At 36.3% G+C, this 17422-nt stretch overlaps 1 protein-coding gene across 1 annotated transcript in view; it reads right to left on the minus strand.

Moving 5' to 3' along the window:
- Positions 1 to 5347: 5347 nt before the first annotated feature.
- Positions 5348 to 17422, minus strand: part of UBE2W (ubiquitin conjugating enzyme E2 W) — a 66733-nt gene continuing 54658 nt past the window's right edge. Inside the window, exon 6 of the mRNA XM_043879336.1 lies at positions 5348 to 10962. Coding sequence (XP_043735271.1) covers positions 10949 to 10962 — 14 coding nt within the window. The 3' untranslated portion in view covers positions 5348 to 10948. The remainder of the gene's footprint in view (positions 10963 to 17422) is intronic.

Here is a 17422-nt window from a genome sequence, read left to right on the forward strand (position 1 = left end):
TCATTCTTCAGATTCCACATATGACAACACACAGCACCCATCTTCCTTTGACCCATTTCACTACACATAAACCCTTCAAGTCAATCCATGTTGTAAATGGCAAATTTCCATCTTTTTATGGTAGAGTGGTATTTAATTGTGTGTAATACACGTGTACATATATATGTCTATGTACACATACACCACACCTTCTTTATCCACCCATCCCGCCCCCACCTCCTTTCCCCTTTGGTAACCCTAAGTTTGTTTTCCATGTCTGTCTGTGCTGCTGTGGCTAAGTCGCTTCAGTCGTGTCCGACTCTGTGCGACCCCACAGACGGCAGCCCACCAGGCTCCCCCGTCCCTGGGATTCTCCAGGCAAGAGTACTGGAGTGGGTTGCCATTGCCTTCTCTGTGTCTGTTTGAGTCTATTTTGTAAATAAGTCCATTTGTAGCATATTTTAAATACAAATATAAATGCCATCATATGATATTTGTCTCTGACTTTACTTAGTATGATAATCTCTAGGTCCATCCATGTTGCTGCTAATGGCATTATTCTTCTTTTTTATGGCTAACACCCCATTCTGTGTATACATATATACATATGTATGTATACATATGTGTGTGTGTGTGTGTATATCACATCATCTCTATCAGTCCATGAACACCTAGGTTGCTTCCATGTCTTGGCCACTGCAAACAGTGCTGCTATGCACACTGGGGTGCATATTATCCCGTCGAATTAGTTTTCTCTGGATACATGCCCTGGATCATATGGTAGTTCTATTTCTAAATTTCTAAGGATCCGCCACAGAGTTCTCCAAAGTGGCTGCACCAATTTACAGTCCTATCAACAGTGTAGGAGGGTTCCATTTTCTCCACACCCTCTCCAGCCTTTACTTGTAGACTTTCTGATGGCCATTCTGACTACTGTGGGGTGATCAATCCTGAGTTTTGATTTGCATCTCTCTGATAATAAGCAATGGTGAGCATCTTTTTTAAATCGCTTTCAATAATTTGTGCCAGTTAAGAAATCTTTGCCAAATTCAAGATCTCAGATTTTCTCATTTTCTTAAGGAAATTTCAGTTTTTACTCTTAATTTAGGTTAATGTTTGTATATGGTATGAGGTAGCATTTTTTACAAGTGGTTCTTCAAATGCACTAGTACCACGTGTTGAATAGGTTAACCTTTCGCCCTAGAAGTGCCTTGGCATTTCTCTTGAAAATTAATCAACCTTACCTTTGGATTCTCTGTTGTGTTCCACTGATGTATTTATTTATGCCAATGCTTTATAATCAATTCACGTCAGGGTCATCTGTTGTCTGCATTACAATTAAGCCTCCTGTTGTAACCCTTCCAACCCATGGCCAAGGTAACTTTTCTGAAGTGCAAATCTGATTCTGTCAGTCACTACTGCCCATAAGATAAAATCAAAACTCTATAACCTGGTCTTTCATGTTCTAGCTTTAGTTTTATCTCGTATTTTCCCTCATTCAAATTTCATGCTATACAGTTCCCCCTCACCCGTGGCTTTTGTGTTTGCTGTGTGCTTTATCTCAGATGCCTGGCAAATACTCTTCAGTTCCCCTGGAATTCTTTCCAGACTCCCTTAGTTAGCTTTGATTATTCCTTTTTTAAAAAATTAATTTTTATTGGGCGTATACTTGACTTACAGTGTCATGTTAGTTTCTGATGCTTCACAGCAAAGTGTATCAATTATACACATATATCTACCTTTCAAATTCTTTCCTGTGTAAGTCATCCTAGAGTACTGAGTCCCTGTGTCACACAGCAGGTTCTTGTTCAATTGCTCAGTCGTGTCCGACTCCTTACGACCCATGGACTCCAGCACGTCAGGCTTCCCTGTCCTTCACCAACTCCTGGAGCTTGCTCAAACTCATGTCCATTAAGTTAGTGATGCCATCCAACCACCTCATCCTCTGTCAACCCCTTCTACTCCCGCCTTCAATCTTTCCTGGCATTAGGGTCTTTTCCAATGAGTTGGTTCTTTGCATCAAGTGGCCACAAGTATTGGAGATTCAGCAACAGGCCTTCCAATGAATATTCAGGGTTGATTTCCTTTAGGATGGACTGGTTGAGTAGGTTCTTATTAGTTATCTTATTAGTTATCTATTTTATGATTGGGCCTGCTTCGATGCTCACTCTGCATCCTATTATTACCCTGTGACACCCCTGTCCTTCCCTCCCTGCCAGATCATAACCTCCTGGGGACCCAGCACGGACTCAGTATTTGAATGTGTATAAAGTTGAATAAGACAGGTTCTTGTTCTTCAGAAGCTGGCAACATGGGGTGGCGTGCAGAGCAGTAAACCATATCAGATGGTGTCACTCCCCACCCCACATTTCCAATGCTTTCTAGGTCTATTTTTTCTGCTGGTTTTTTACCCTGGTGTCTTGTTTCCCACGTAATCTTTGCGTACAGATCACTGAATTGAAATGAATCACTTGCAGGAATAACTTGAGGCTTTCTCCAGAGAGGACTTCCAATTGCTTTTGATCTCCTCGCGAGGACACAGCCAGTCAGGGACTTCATCTTAATATAGATCCACAGTCTGACATTCCCCAAACCACTCCAGGGTGCAAGTTTGAATCAGAGCTGTTGTCCCAAGTGATCCTTCCTCTGGGAGTGGAGTTCTACTGGGCTCTGGCTTTAAGTTAGTTTTGATGGGTGGGATGTTGACAGAGTAGCTTAGACTCATTTGGGGATGTTCTGGACTTTGCTAGGCAAACATTCCTGTGATGTTGCCCATACAGGGGCTCAGTTTCCTAATTTCCTCCCAACTGGCAAATGCCCTGAGAACAAAGGCAACTTTGCTTGCTAGGCCCATCTGTTTAGTGGAAGCCATGAAAAATCAATTTCAGTCTTACCCTGATTCATGAAGTCCTACATCATTTGGCCTTTGCCTTCTGATCCCCTGTCTCTGAACCAGCCACACCATCCTTTGGGTTGACTTTCAGACAACTCCTGTCCTACAGCTTCTGTACCTGAAACCTTTGTACTTGCCTAGAATCCATCCATAAAGTTTGTATTTTTCAAGCCATGACATAACTTGTTCCTCTGATTGTCAGAAACTACCATTTATCTGTGGGCCCAGGTGGCTCAGCGGTAAAGAATCAGCCTGCCAATGCAGGACATGCAGGTTTGACCCCTGGGTCAGGAAGATCCCCTGGAGAAAGAGATGGCAACTCACTCCAGTATTCTTGCCTGGGAAATCCCATGGACAGAGAGGCCTGGCAGGTCCATGGGGATGCAGAGAATCAGAGAAGACTGAGCACACACAAACATGCCATTTATCTGTACCCTTTCACATTCAGCACTTTTGTATTATCTATCTTCCTTATTATAGGCCCTTGGAAGATATATACTTTTTCTTACCTGCCATCCTTCTTGATACAGGATAGGTCGTCACTAAGTATTTGCTTAATGCCTATTCTTAACGACTGTTAGGCTTACTTTTATGATCTCAGAGTTCCACAGATATATTGTTTAAAATAATCATATTCTTAATTTGTGAACATATTCAAGCAATTTACCTCAGAGATAAGGCGTTTTATAAAAAAAAAAAACAAAACAATTAAGAATGACTCATGATCTACTTTAAAGCAATTTTTCTCAAACTCTCTGGGACAGGAAGGGTAGGGTGTTCTAACATTTCACACAGATGGTGGTTTGCTTTAGATTTGTTCCAAAATTGCTAGTGCCTATGTTTCCTTGAAAAAGCTGGGATAAAAATACAAGTACAATCAGGTTAATTCAACTAACATTTATTAAAAGCTTTTGTGATAGGTACCGTGTGCCACAGTGCTGGGTACACAAACACAAGTGAGACATCGTCCCAGTAGAAAGCGTTCAGGATAGAAGGCTGGCAGGACAGTCTTCTAAAAGGGAAGGACAAAAATGATAACCTTATAACTACATTTGTAGTGGACCTTGCAAGTAGAAAAGCAGATAATGAACATTCCAGCAACAGGGAAGAACATTAAAGACCACAGTAGTCTTTTTGTGCTGTTATCTATGGAACAAGGTGTGTAGGGGGCTGAAAAGCAGTCTGAGAACAACACGGCCAGGCAATGAAAAGTCATAACAAAGGGACTGGAGAAAATGAGGAAGTATCAGAGATGGTTTAAAAAGACACATTCAACAGGACTTGATGATGAAAAATGTCAGAGAGGATTGGTAAATAGTATTAGATTCTTCATTTGTATGATTAGGTTGGATAGGAATGCAATTAACTATAACATAAAACAGAAACAGACATTTGGGAGGTTGAAAGTAGAGATGAGAGATTTTTAATGTTAGCTGGATACCTCTTCTGTAGGACAATCATCCATATTAGGGTCTTGCATGATGACATGTATTTACCTACATTAAGCATTTGAAGGTCAAGTACATGTATGAAAGGTATTTTCTGCCTTACTTTAATTTCAGCTTTCCTTATTTGACACTTTTATTCAGTTAATGTTTAATTTTGCCATGTGTCACCTTAGTGTGAAAAGTACTATGGAATATAGGAAGGATTTCAGTAAGACCACTTATCTATGTAGCTTAAACTAGTGGAGAAAAGTCATCCCTTCTGTTAGAGGTAGAAATTACCTTAAGGAATACAACAAAGGGAGAGAGGGCCATCAAAGTACAAAGAAAGACAAACCTCGCATTTATCTAATCAGCTACTCATCTAGTTGTTTAGGGCTGCAGAAACAGCTTGCTGAGATAAAAGAGCTTTACGGTAGCATGGCTACCCCAATGGAGGACTATGGCGTTCCTGGGCAAGCAGATCTCCTGTGAAAAGAAAACTCAAGACTAGCAGCAGGACACACGGAATTTCTTCCTGCCAGGAATGTCTGAGATGTGGAGACATTCCCTTCTGCTTATTTCTTTCTCTCTTCTCAGAGCTTCAGGAGCCCCTCAGTTATGTAAGTTAGTTGATCTATCTGTATTTAGGAAAGTATCTGCAAGTTCATTACATGTACAGCCTAAAATTCAGGAGCACCAGACTCATGATTAACTTGAAGCAAGTGCTCTGGTCTCAATTTCCATCTTCTCTGAAAATGCCCAGTCTTTAACCAGGACTTCATTAACTGAAGCATGAAGAATCACTAAAATATACTAGGCTACACTAATAAGCAAAGATGATCTTTAAATAAACAAACAAAAGTGCTTTAGTGACTATCTTCATTCCGTTGTATTCATTTTGGAAATGGACACGTTACTATCTCCATAATCTTTTAAAGATCACAGTCTTTTGCAAAGGGGAACTACTATGTAAATTTTCACATTATTATAAACTACAAAAAGTTTTAATATCTATCCAACTAAGCATTGAAGTCTACAAAAAAAGAAATCAATGACAACTGCTTTATTATTAAAAGTTACTGAGATTCATAAAGCACACAATGTAGTTTATATTCAACTAACAAAAGTTTCATACATGTATTTAAAAATATATAATATATAGATTTATCTGTCAACATTTATATTCTATTTAAAAAGCAGTAGCTTTACATATTTTACAACTTGATTTTATAAAATATATACATCCACCCTATGCAAATCTTCCAGCATGAGCTTTCATTCCTATTAATAAAATGCACAATTTGTATTTCTGAATATTAAGAGAAAAATGGTACCAACTAAAAATAAAAAAATTCATTATAACTTGAACATGCATCTAACTCTTGGCTACTAGATAACTGACCTAATAATCTATTCAAATAACTGTTACCTTGAGCTTGACAATCAATCTGCATTATGTAAACAATCTGTGGTTAACTATGAAGAGACTAGCATTTCTAGTTATCTGAAACCATCTACCAAACTCTTTATTTGCCCTGTTTCAGGTTTTTAATTACAGAGGCAGGATTCTTCAATTATTTGATGTGCCACGAAATCTGACAAGTCACATCTGACAAGCCAAAGCCCTGTGAGTTTTGAAACCACACTTTTGCCTTTGAGAAAACAGCTCTGAGAATTATTGTAGGATCAGTTTTCTCAAAACCCTTGATGATGTGTATACCAAGAAATAGAAAAGAATTGCTTCTCCTTTCCCCAATCAACTGCACTCAACTTGAAAAACTTGAGTTTTGGTATGTGAGGATGTACTGACGTCTATTCAGACATTCCTGCCACATAGTCAAAATAGCTTCAGATATCACACTTATATTAACAAAAAATTTTTTATAAAAAAGATATTATGTAATAATTTTTGAGATTCATCCCCAAATAAAAGTTGTAATACTAACATTAGAGAATGAAATTTTAAAAAAAAATCTAAATTATCAGGAGCATAGTCAGAACTAGAACTTCAACTTGAAGGACAGAGATCTAAGTTTGAAGTACAAATTTAGATTCCATGGACCTCTAGTGATAAGGGTGTATATAGGTCTGTCTTTAATTTATGCTGAGAAGATAAAAATCTCCCACAAATTATTTTTAAAAAACAGTTCCATCCAAATCTCAAAAATGATTTAAGAAACTTAAAAGGAAAAACATGTTCATCAAAATAAGTAATTTAATTCATTAGGGCAATAATTAGTCTTTGAGGGACTTCCCTGGTGTTCCAGCACTTAAGACTTTACCTTCCAACGTAGGGGGTGTGAGTTCAATCCCTGGTTGGGGAACTAAGATCTCACATGCCTCAGGGCCAAAAAAAAAATAAAACAGAAGCAGTATTGTGACCAATTCAAAACAGACTTTAAAAATGGTTCATATCAAAAACAAAACAAAATCTTTAAAAAAAGGCTTTGAGAGAGTCATATCCAGAAAGTAAACAAAATTCCCTCAATATCAGTATTTAAGAACTAAATTAGAGCTAACTGGTAGCGTATTTATCAAGCAATTATTCAACAAGTTTAGCCATCTACTGATGGACTAAAATTACTTATCAGAAATTTTTGTAGGATGGAGTCCTTTTATTAAAACTTTTTTGGATGTAATTTTAATAACCCTCCTCCTGGATTTCCTATCCTCAAGAATGGGAAAGGGGGAGTAAAGGAGAAGGGAGACAAGAAGGGAGGGAAGAGGGGAGAAAAAATGAGTGGTCAGAGAGGCAACTGAAGACTGATCCACTGATACCTGTGAGATGAGAAGGTAGAAAAATAGAGGAGGAATAAAAACAAAGACTGCAAAGAGGACTAGGGCCAGGAGGTGCGGATTAAAGACACCTTCTTCACAAACCTTAATTATGCAAAGGTATCAGCATAAAAGAATAGTGCAGCAGCTGGCTTTTGGTAGCAATGAATCCTCAAAGGGACATTCAGTCAAGCCTCAGCTCTTTTGGAAAATAAACATGCATACACAAGTTACAAACCTTATGCATTCAGCTAAAATATGTACAAAAAACTAAATAAAAGTGAGATCGAGAAATATAAGCAGCAGTAACCATAAAGGCTGAGAACTAGTGACACCGAATTCTTTATTTAAAAAAAATTTTTTTTAAACACACAGTACCTCCTCTTCTCTTCTATTTTTAGGAAGAAGCTTTAACAAGTTTTAAATGTCTCAATTCTCAAAAACAATAGGCTTTTTAAAAAATAAGACTTGATTACCAGGAACAAGTAATATGCGGTTACATATCATTTTCATATCATTACTGATTTCAACTTATCTTTGATGCAACCTGGGAACAATTAAACAGTCACTAGATACCTGTTTTAGAATCTGAAGAAATTATTATCCACCACAGGAATCTAATGATATATGTTTTTGCATATAGTTAAAATTTCAAAAGGGAAAAAGTAGCTAACTATTCTCATTACTTTGTACCAAATATTTATATACCTAGTCAAAACAATAAAGATCAAGATCTTTCTCCAGATGAACTGTATATAAAAGCTATTTTTTAGCATTTTCTTCCAGGGATTAAAAAAAAAAAAGCCTTATTTCCCTGCTGGCTAAAAAGGAGGAATTTGTACAAGTCAGTCCTTTAGAGATGAGTATTAAATTCCTTAAGAGAACTGCCATAAAATTTGTTTTTAAAAATTTATCTTAAAAAACTGAAAACCATTTCTCTCTTTAAAATCTATGGTGTTAATTACCTACTTGACTTTTTTTTGGGGGAAGGGCACCAAGTTTGTGATCTAAGCATGCAAAATAAGGAACTGAATGCATCACTGCCTTAACAGAATTTGGCAAACCAGAAGAATGGCCTTAAAATAAATAAATAAATAAATAAAAAGAGAGAGAGTTCATGCTGTCTAAATCTGAAGGTCTAATTCTGTAGAGCTCTGCAGCAGACAGTGCCTCACAGAAGGAATGTGGGCAAGAGGGAAGTAGCATGTTCCTATGTACCTACTTGCTTGGTATTCTGGTTGTTATTCAACAACGTATTACAGAGAAATATTTTTATTATTACAAAGTCGGTAATTGCCCCTTCTTGAGCAGTGACTTAGGTAAACATCTTTTAATAATGTAACATATTTAAAATTAACTAAATCTAAGTGCACATGAGTTTTCAGTGATTCCTAAAGTTCAAGGAAGTAACGCAGGTGTTATCAGACTGCAAATTCTGAATGGTTGGTGCATCTATGTTTTAGGTATTTCGTCCTGTCTTCTTTTCCTTAAACCATAAAATGTACCAGAGTTATTTGGTTCTCCTCTACTTTCCTTTTCGTCATCTTAATTTATTTTATGGTATCTCTATGTAGACAGAGAGGTATGTTAAAATAGTATTATTCATATTAAAAAATTCAATTGAGACTATATATGACCTATTAATCTATATGATAGCAATGTTATCCTTTGACCTGGTATATTAATTCCTTTGGTGAATAAATGTCACAGGTCATTTCCTTATAAAAGGATTTTAGTAAGAGGACCAGCAGTATGGAGAGAGATTCCCCCACCCCTACCCGGGAAAATGACCAAGTGAATCAGTAGTTTAGAGCAGTTATGTAAAATATGAAAAATACATCATTTACAGCTGCAATTTTCATATTAAAAAGCAGTTAAAAACTAAGAGCAGTTCAAAGCATTCCAAAAAACATTTTTTGTCTTAGCTAAACTGGCCAACTAATAGGACTGATAAGAGACTGCTGAGAGAACTTACGTACATCTAGGCACGACAGAACAAAAATGTTTTTACTTTTGAACAGTGGTAGTTGCTGTGAATAACTAGCAGTATAAACAGTGTCCACAATTTGGTGGCTGGCCATAGTTTAAAAATTTTTTTCAAGTTAATTTCTACAGCAGACATATTTTTGAAGTCTACCCACCCCTGAGTTCAACAATTATACTTTTAGAGTGTAAAATTATATGCCCTTAATTAACAACATGTACAAAGCTACAAAATGTCATCTATACAGAGATTAAAAACAATTTTTAAAATATTCTCTGCCAATTATTGATTGGATGGTTTTGCTGGGGTACATATTTCAAACCTTTCAGCCAACTGGCTTTCATTTTTAAGCCCAAATTGATTCATATATTCACTGTAGGATATGTCATAGAGTGCAACAACAGGCATTAGTAAAAATAACATTGTAGTAGAAACAGATTTTGCATATGTGAAAGGTAATTTATAAAATACATTAATTGCTTTTTAAAAAGAGAACCTAGTTGCAGTATCATTAACTTACATGGTACTGAGAGCTGGACCTTTCAAACAATTTTTTTCTATAGAAAAATGTTGTCTACCTATAAGTGAAGTCTTAAATAACAACAAAACAGAACAAAACAAAACAAATCCCTCTAGAAAAAAAAAAACCTGTATGGTTGTGTGAGACAAATAAGCAAACATACCGTTCTATAGTGTACTTTTGCCTAAATTTTAAAATAAAAATGTCCACACTCTTTTGTTAAAACATTAAGCCTCTGTCAAAAATGTATTTCTTATTTTAGGGTACAGGATAGAAGGACAAGATGATACTTACAAGTAAAGAAAATTTACAAGAAAAAACTTGACAAAAGTTTTTCAATTTAAAGTATCATAACATTCAAACTTGACTTCAAACATAACAAAAGAAACAAAATTGCAAACAAAAATGTTTATGGATTTTCCAAACATAAATAAATGAAATAGTGTTTAGGCAGTAGGGCTCATGCTGATGGCTAGCAGGAAGTAACAGAGTGTCATCTATTTGGAGAAAATTGATAATGTACAAACAACAAGCCCAAATTACGGACTGTAGCAGTTTGATCACCACTGCCATTTTTCTTACTTCCAAAATAAAGCCTTGATTAAACCATTTATACCCTATATTACTCATACCTTTACTTCAGAGATTGAGGAACTATGTACAACCAACGAATTTATTTTCACCATAGGGATAACATATTGTACCTCTCTGCCAATGTTACTTGAAAACCGTCCATGTCAAAACAATTTGACAGCAGATAGAAACAATTCAATAAATACGCAATGATCTTTCATTACAGTCCTTTAAAGACGCATGTTAATTCATGCTGTTAACCTTAGGTTCACAGTGCATAGAATCCAAATATGAGCAGTTGGGGTGACTTTCAGAGTAATGTTGGATCCCTCACTTTATTTATAATCCCACTCTAACCGTTAAGTTCATGTCATAGGCCCTATCACGCATTAATCATTGAGTGGCAGAAGTTAATGAAATTTTTTCCTGTTACAACGTCCATTGCCGGCAATGAACGTCCCAAAACCGCCAAGGAAGTCATTGTTATTGCACAATACATGAGGACCTGGAACTTTTCAAAAGCTTAAAAAAATAAAAATAAAAAATGGAATTATATTTGACATTTCCTGACACCTGCATTAATACTGTATGACTAATCAAAGCATGTCAGTTGCCTGGACTCAACCAGCGATCAACATGCGCCCCGAATGCACACGAGTAAAAATGCAGTCAAAGGAAGCAGTCTTCATTGCCTATAGGTCACTTCCAGTCAAAGGTTAAAGTTCAAAGACTGAATGATCAAAGTGCTCATTTTCTCAGTAGGACTATCTTCTGCTAGGAGGATGAGAACAGTGGCATCAACAAGTATCATCTTTAAGAAAAGGAGAAAAAAGATAATTAAAACAGTCAAGCATGCGTAAGTAAAAGTTACAAGTCAGTCTAATACAGCAAAAATCTCAAGCAGCAAGAAGAACATGGTTTATGTTTCTGACTCATCTGCCTGGATCCCCTGCAAATGAGTCCATTTTGTGTTCAAGTACATATTTACAAACAAATCAAACTCTAGGTTTTCGGAGAAGTGGTAGTTCGCACAAATTTTAAAATGATATTATTATTATGTTAAGTTCTATTTCAAATAATAAACTGATATGTGTTAGCACATATTTATGATTACCAGTTATCAGAGAATTCTTTTACAGGTAACAATTTAAAACTATAATGAGACGGCAAGTAAACTCACAACCAACACTGTCACACTACTTAACAAAAACTAATACAAGTCATGTCTCTGAAGGAAGTAACTTCACAAATGAGGCATAATCTCTAAATCAATCAACAGTAAATGTTATTAACTTTTCTTCAGAAAATAAATTTTCAGGAAGTATGTATATATATATGCAAAGGAGGTCATTTTAAAAAAATCCCAAAGATTTAGTGACACCTTCTGATAGCTTCAACACATTTATGTAACATATAAATTCTGGGGGGTTCATCACTTATTTCACAACACTTACCTCACAAAACATATATTTGAAGGATTGTGAGGATTAGTTATTATTCAGGAAGAACCTTTAGAAAGATTTAAGAACAGTGGCAACTAACTCAAAGTTGTGAAAGCTCTCAAGGAGAAAATTCTGAAAAACTGGCCAAAATGTTTTACACAAACCATCCCATATTAGGATTGATATATTGCTAATAAAATTCTCACTCATGAAGACTCAATGAGACCTAAAAAGCAGTAAATCTGACTTCTATGCTGGGCAAATTAGTGAAACATTTCACAATCCTATACTTTAAGGGTAATATAAATGGTGAAACAGACTAAAATTTTAAAAATAAGCTGTATCTAAGTCATTAGAATCCTTTAAATAAATAACATCTTTAAGAAGAGAACAAGTAAATAGTTTACAGCCTCTGTCACATTAAAGTATATGTCTTATGGGACTTCCTTGGTGGTCCAGTGTTTAAGATTCCGTGTTCCCAATGCAGGGGGTGCAGGTTTGATCCCTGGTCAGTGAACTAAAATCTGGCATGCCGCACAGCATAGCCAAAATATATATATATATATATATATATATATATATATATATATACCTGTTCCTTAAATGACTGCAGATCATGGAATAAAGAAGATACATTTGTCATGGATCAGAACAAGCTTCAGAATATGAGGAGGTTTCTTAAAACTTCACTTCTCCAGTAGAGTATTTTATAACACTAGGGTTCTTGAAATTAGTACTAAAACTAATCACATTTAAATCGCTAAGCTAAGAGAGGCCACTAAAATCTACCTAGGATGTCAAACTACTGGGGAGGAACTTTAGCTGGACCCACAGACTGAAACATTATATATTCATGATGGTTATATGGCTAATAAAGAATCTGTGAGTAAAAGTTCAAAATGGAGACAAATAATGACCCAAACCCACGTCTACCTTTTCCCTAAATAAGAAGAGAATCACTAAGAAAGAAAAAATTCATTTGTTAACAGAGGGAACACAGTTTCCTAGTTTTGGCTTCCAAAAAAAAAAAAACCAAGTTGTTAACCTATCTTGGGTCAAGACAAGTATAAGTACAGGTCTATAAAAGGCGGTCAAAGAACACAGTATGGTTAACCTCTTGGCTACAATATTTGTGGCAAAATTACGGCCTAAAAAAAATCTTATCATAAACCACTTAAACCTTTTCTGGAACTAGAGAAGACCCTACTAAAATTATACCCTCAAATATAATATACAAATTAGCAGTTCCAAAGAGCTGACACCTACCGTGGCTAACTTCACTGGGCCTCTGGAAATTGTGAATGACAGAACTGCATTAGAAGGTCACTTGGTTTTCCCCAAAGTATAAAAGCTATCACATTTTATTAGAAATCACCTCCCTGAAAATTCCCAGGGACAGAAGACTAGAAGTAAAGGAACACAGTAAGAGGTGAGTAGATATGAAGTGGGATTCCACCTCCAAGAAAAACAAAAATAAATCAGTTACGTTTGAGTCTCAACAGTTTAGGGAATTAAAAGTTTTCCTCCGATTCAAGGAAGATTACACAGTAGATCACACAACTGCTATCCTACAGAAAATAAAGGGCAAAGAATTAACCTGAAAGTTTGGACTCAGGAATTTAGAAAGCGGTTGTATAACACTAAAAGGTAGTACAAATAAAAAGGTTCACAACTAACAGAGGTAAACCTACAGATACATATTAAGCAAGGAGAAAAGGAATTGTTATACTAGTCTGAGATAATTTTGTGTTCCTATCCCCTTATAATCCTTATTGTTCTATAGGAAATGTTCCAGTTGAATGGAACCAGAAAGTACTCTTTTTATAAAAAAAGACATTCCTCCCCAAATTACCATCTCATCAGTCTACTGGACATACTATCTATAAACATTATGTCAATTTACTTCTTATAAGTCTAGTTTTCTGGAGCCAATACTCAATAGTCATCTTAAACTATACTATTCAGTTATCTATCACCTTAAGGAAAATGTTTTAGGAACCACATATCTACACTCCCATCTGTGAAAAGCGATCATTTAAGAAACTAAGTCATTTATATTTAATATTGATCCCAGGAAATAGGTATTATTAATGGATCTCACTGAAATATTTTTATGATGTCATAAAGAGGTTTTTTTTTTAATCTTTTTCAAGAACAATTACATTTGCTTTATGATACAGAACTCAGGTTCAATCATTAATCTGTGCACTGGACTGGGTACAGATCTATTTTCTAAGGAAAATTCTAGATCTGAATTGTAGATTAATTCCTCAGTCCTTTTGTATGCTGAGAAGAATTGTCTTATTACCTATTTTGGTTAGGTCCCTTTATTTTTTTTAACCCTTTTCATAGCTCAACTGATTTTTCAAAGCATATAGACCCCTACCTTAACTGGCAACACAGAATATTTGCATTCCAGTGCAGGTATGACCTTAATTCCTTAGTGAATAGAAAGTAAAAGAGTTCTGGGCAACAGGTTGACAGTCAAGTTCAAGTAATTAACAAAACAGAATATATATTCACACACCAGTGACTTTTTACACTTTAATAAGTTACTGTGTGCTAGAGAAAAATCTCAAAAGAAGTGTAATATAAGGTGTGGTGTGTACAAAGACAGTAACACTGGGGTAGGATGATTGGCCTAATTTTCAAGGTGTCCTAATAATGTGGAAGATCACAAATTTAAACTTGGGCTTCTTTTCAACATTGGTGTTGGGCAGCTCAATTGTGGTATGTCAGCTGAGTCCTTCTCGTCTAAACAAAAGGAGATCAACTCAATTTCAGATTTGCTGTTTTTCATTAATAATGACTCCACTGTACATCCTGGAAGCCCCTTCTAAGGTGCACATATGTCACTAATCTGAACCCAAATCTCTCTTGCCTCTTTGATTACACCTGACAAACATCCTGTCCCATGCTGACCCAAGTATGCTGGTCAGCACCAAACAGAATGGCTGTGAAGTTTGACACCTGAGGCTTACAATTCTGCGTGGTTTCTAGAAACCGAATGATAAGTGTTTTGTTGAGTTCTTCCAACATCAAGCAAGCCTTTGCTTAGTCTTTGATCTTTGGTTTACCATTGCAGGTCACATCTTGACATTGCTCTGACCTTGCAATCCTTTCAGAACTAAGGTGATGATAAGAAAATAACTAGAGCCCATATTTCTTGGTAACTCTCATTCTAAGGAGAATACAATCATTAAAGATCTTTTGGAACTAAAGCGGCTAAGCAGAAAAATGTAAGCTGAAATTTCCAAAGTTTCAAAACAAAGCTGATGTGGTTCTGCTTAATGAATGAGTATGATTACCTTTTTTGATAAGATTTTTCCAAATTCAACTACAGTGCCAAGGTGAACTATTTCTCATGTTGCTATGTAACTGTTATCGTGGAATGTAGAAAAGAGAAGACAATAGAAATTAAACAGCTGAAATGCTTTAGCTGTGGAAAGATAAAGGCAGAGTTCAAGAAGAGTCCCTGTACTCAACCGCCGGAGTGACAGGGTGGGGGCTCTACCATCTCCAAGTGAAATGGACACTACCCTGCACTGATTTCGTATGACAGTCGTTCATGGAGGAAAACCATCCATTTAACAGAGAATGCAGGAGAGGAATGATGCAGGCATACAAGGTTCAAGCCAAGAGCAGAAAACTATCGAAGAATCGGGGGGTGGAGGAAGGTGGGTGGGGGTGTTTTCCAGTGTCTTGACTCTTTGCGACCCAACAGACTGGCAGGCAAGAATACAGGAGTGGTTTGCAATTTCCTCCTCCAGGGAATATTCCCAACCCGAGTACTGAACCCACATCTCATGCATTTCCTGCACTGGCAGATGGGATTTTCTACCACTGGGAAGCCCAAGAACAAACTGAGGATGTTTTAAACAAGATTATCTGTAAATGAAAAACAGTATCTGTATCTGCAACAGGAAACAAGATCAAGAAAGTAACGGTTTAGTTGAATGAGAAACAGGTGCCTTTTTAAAATGGATAATTCATATGGGGGCAGGGATATTTTCAATCTGTTTATTGGGAAGATGAATTCCTACACAAACTCTGTACTATTTTACATTAAGTAAAAGGTTAATTTAGTTTAAAAAGCCTTTAAAAAAATTCTTCGCTAACTTGGAGATGATCCATCCTTAAAACATTAAGACTTTTCTACTTCAGTTTTAAAAATACAGATTTCTCAAGTAACACATAAAAACGACTATGAAAAACATCTATGAGGTATATTTTAAAGAATTATTATATTTCCTGACTTATTATGCAAGCTTTTTTATTCAAAACCAGGCAGTAAGAAATTCTAGAAGTATTCTTAAGTAAAGGCCTTCTCTTAAGTCCTTTCAACATAACAAGACAGCATTAGAGAGCTTCAAAGATGATCTTTTTGAAACTTTCCTATGGAATAGAAAAGAAAATGGGAATATACTGTCTAACAATGGGGTGGGACAGAGTGGAAAAGAGGACTATACTTTCAAAATATACATATTTTCTAAATTCCATCATTCTAAGACAATTTCTTCTCAAGCTTAACAACAACAAAAACAAAAACTTAAAAGTGGTTTTAAAACACTGGGGGGAAAAAAAAACACCGTGGAGAAGATAATAGGGGAATTTTTCTATTATTAGTGAGGCTGGGTCTGAAATAGAATGACTACTATCTTGGCAACTTTGACATTTTATTTTTTTATTTTTATTTTTTTTTGCAACTTTGACATTTTAAAAAATGTTTGATGTAGTTGGGTTTCTCAACATTATTGATTGATTTATCTTAGTCTCTGATAATTTAAAGAACTTATGAAAGGTAAAGGGGACTGTGACACTCAAGGAGTGTTTTTGGTTTTGTTGGAAAAGGTTTTTTGTAAAGGTACAGAGGGAAGAGACAACTCATTTTAGGACAATGCTTAGTCCTAAAAGGCAAGAGGATGTGAAAGAAAGAGAAGCTGTTGTTTTCTTAAAAGATTAACCTGCTACATCAGATATGCAGATGATACCACCCTTATGGTGGAAAGCAAAGAAGAGCCTCTTGATGAAAGTCAAAGAGGAGAGTGAAAAAGTCGGCTTAAAACTCAACATTCAGAAAACTAAGATCATGGCATCTGGTCCCATCACTTCATGGGAAATAGATGGGGAAACAATGGAAACAATGAAGTGACAGACTTCATTTCTGGGGACTCCAAAATCACTGCAGATGCGAGTGCAACAATGAAATTAAAAGATGCTTGCTCCTTGGAAAAAAAGTTATGACCAACCTAGATAGCATATTAAAAAGCAGAGACATTACTTAACCAACAAAGGTCCGTTTAGTCAAGGCTATCGTTTTTCCAGTAGTCATGTATGGATGTGAGAGTTGGACTATAAAAAAAGCTGAGTACTAAAGAATTGATGCTTTTGAACTGTGGTGTTGTAGAAGACTCTTGAGAGTCCCTTGGACTGCAAGGAGATCCAACCAGTCCATCCTAAAGGAAATCAGTCCTGAATATTCATTGGAAGGACTGATGCTGAAGCTGAAACTACAATAATTTGGCCACGTGATGCGAAGAACTGACTCATTTGAAAAGACCCTGATGCTGGGAAAGACTGAAAGCGGGAGAAGGGGACAACAGAGGATGAGATGGTTGGATGGCATCACCGACTCAATGGACATGAGTTTGAGTAAACTCCGGGAGTTGGTGATGGACAGGGAGGCCTGGTGTGCTGCAGTCCATGGGTCGCAAAGAGTCGGACACGACTAAGTTGAACTGAACTTGCTATACCACCAGGCTTCCCTGGTGGCTCAGATGGTAAAGAATCTGCCTGCAATGCAGGAAAGCCAGGTTGACCCCTGGGTCA

Source organism: Cervus elaphus, chromosome 21 (genome assembly GCF_910594005.1).
Source record: "Cervus elaphus chromosome 21, mCerEla1.1, whole genome shotgun sequence".
In the NCBI taxonomy this organism is placed as follows: Eukaryota; Metazoa; Chordata; class Mammalia; order Artiodactyla; family Cervidae; genus Cervus; species Cervus elaphus.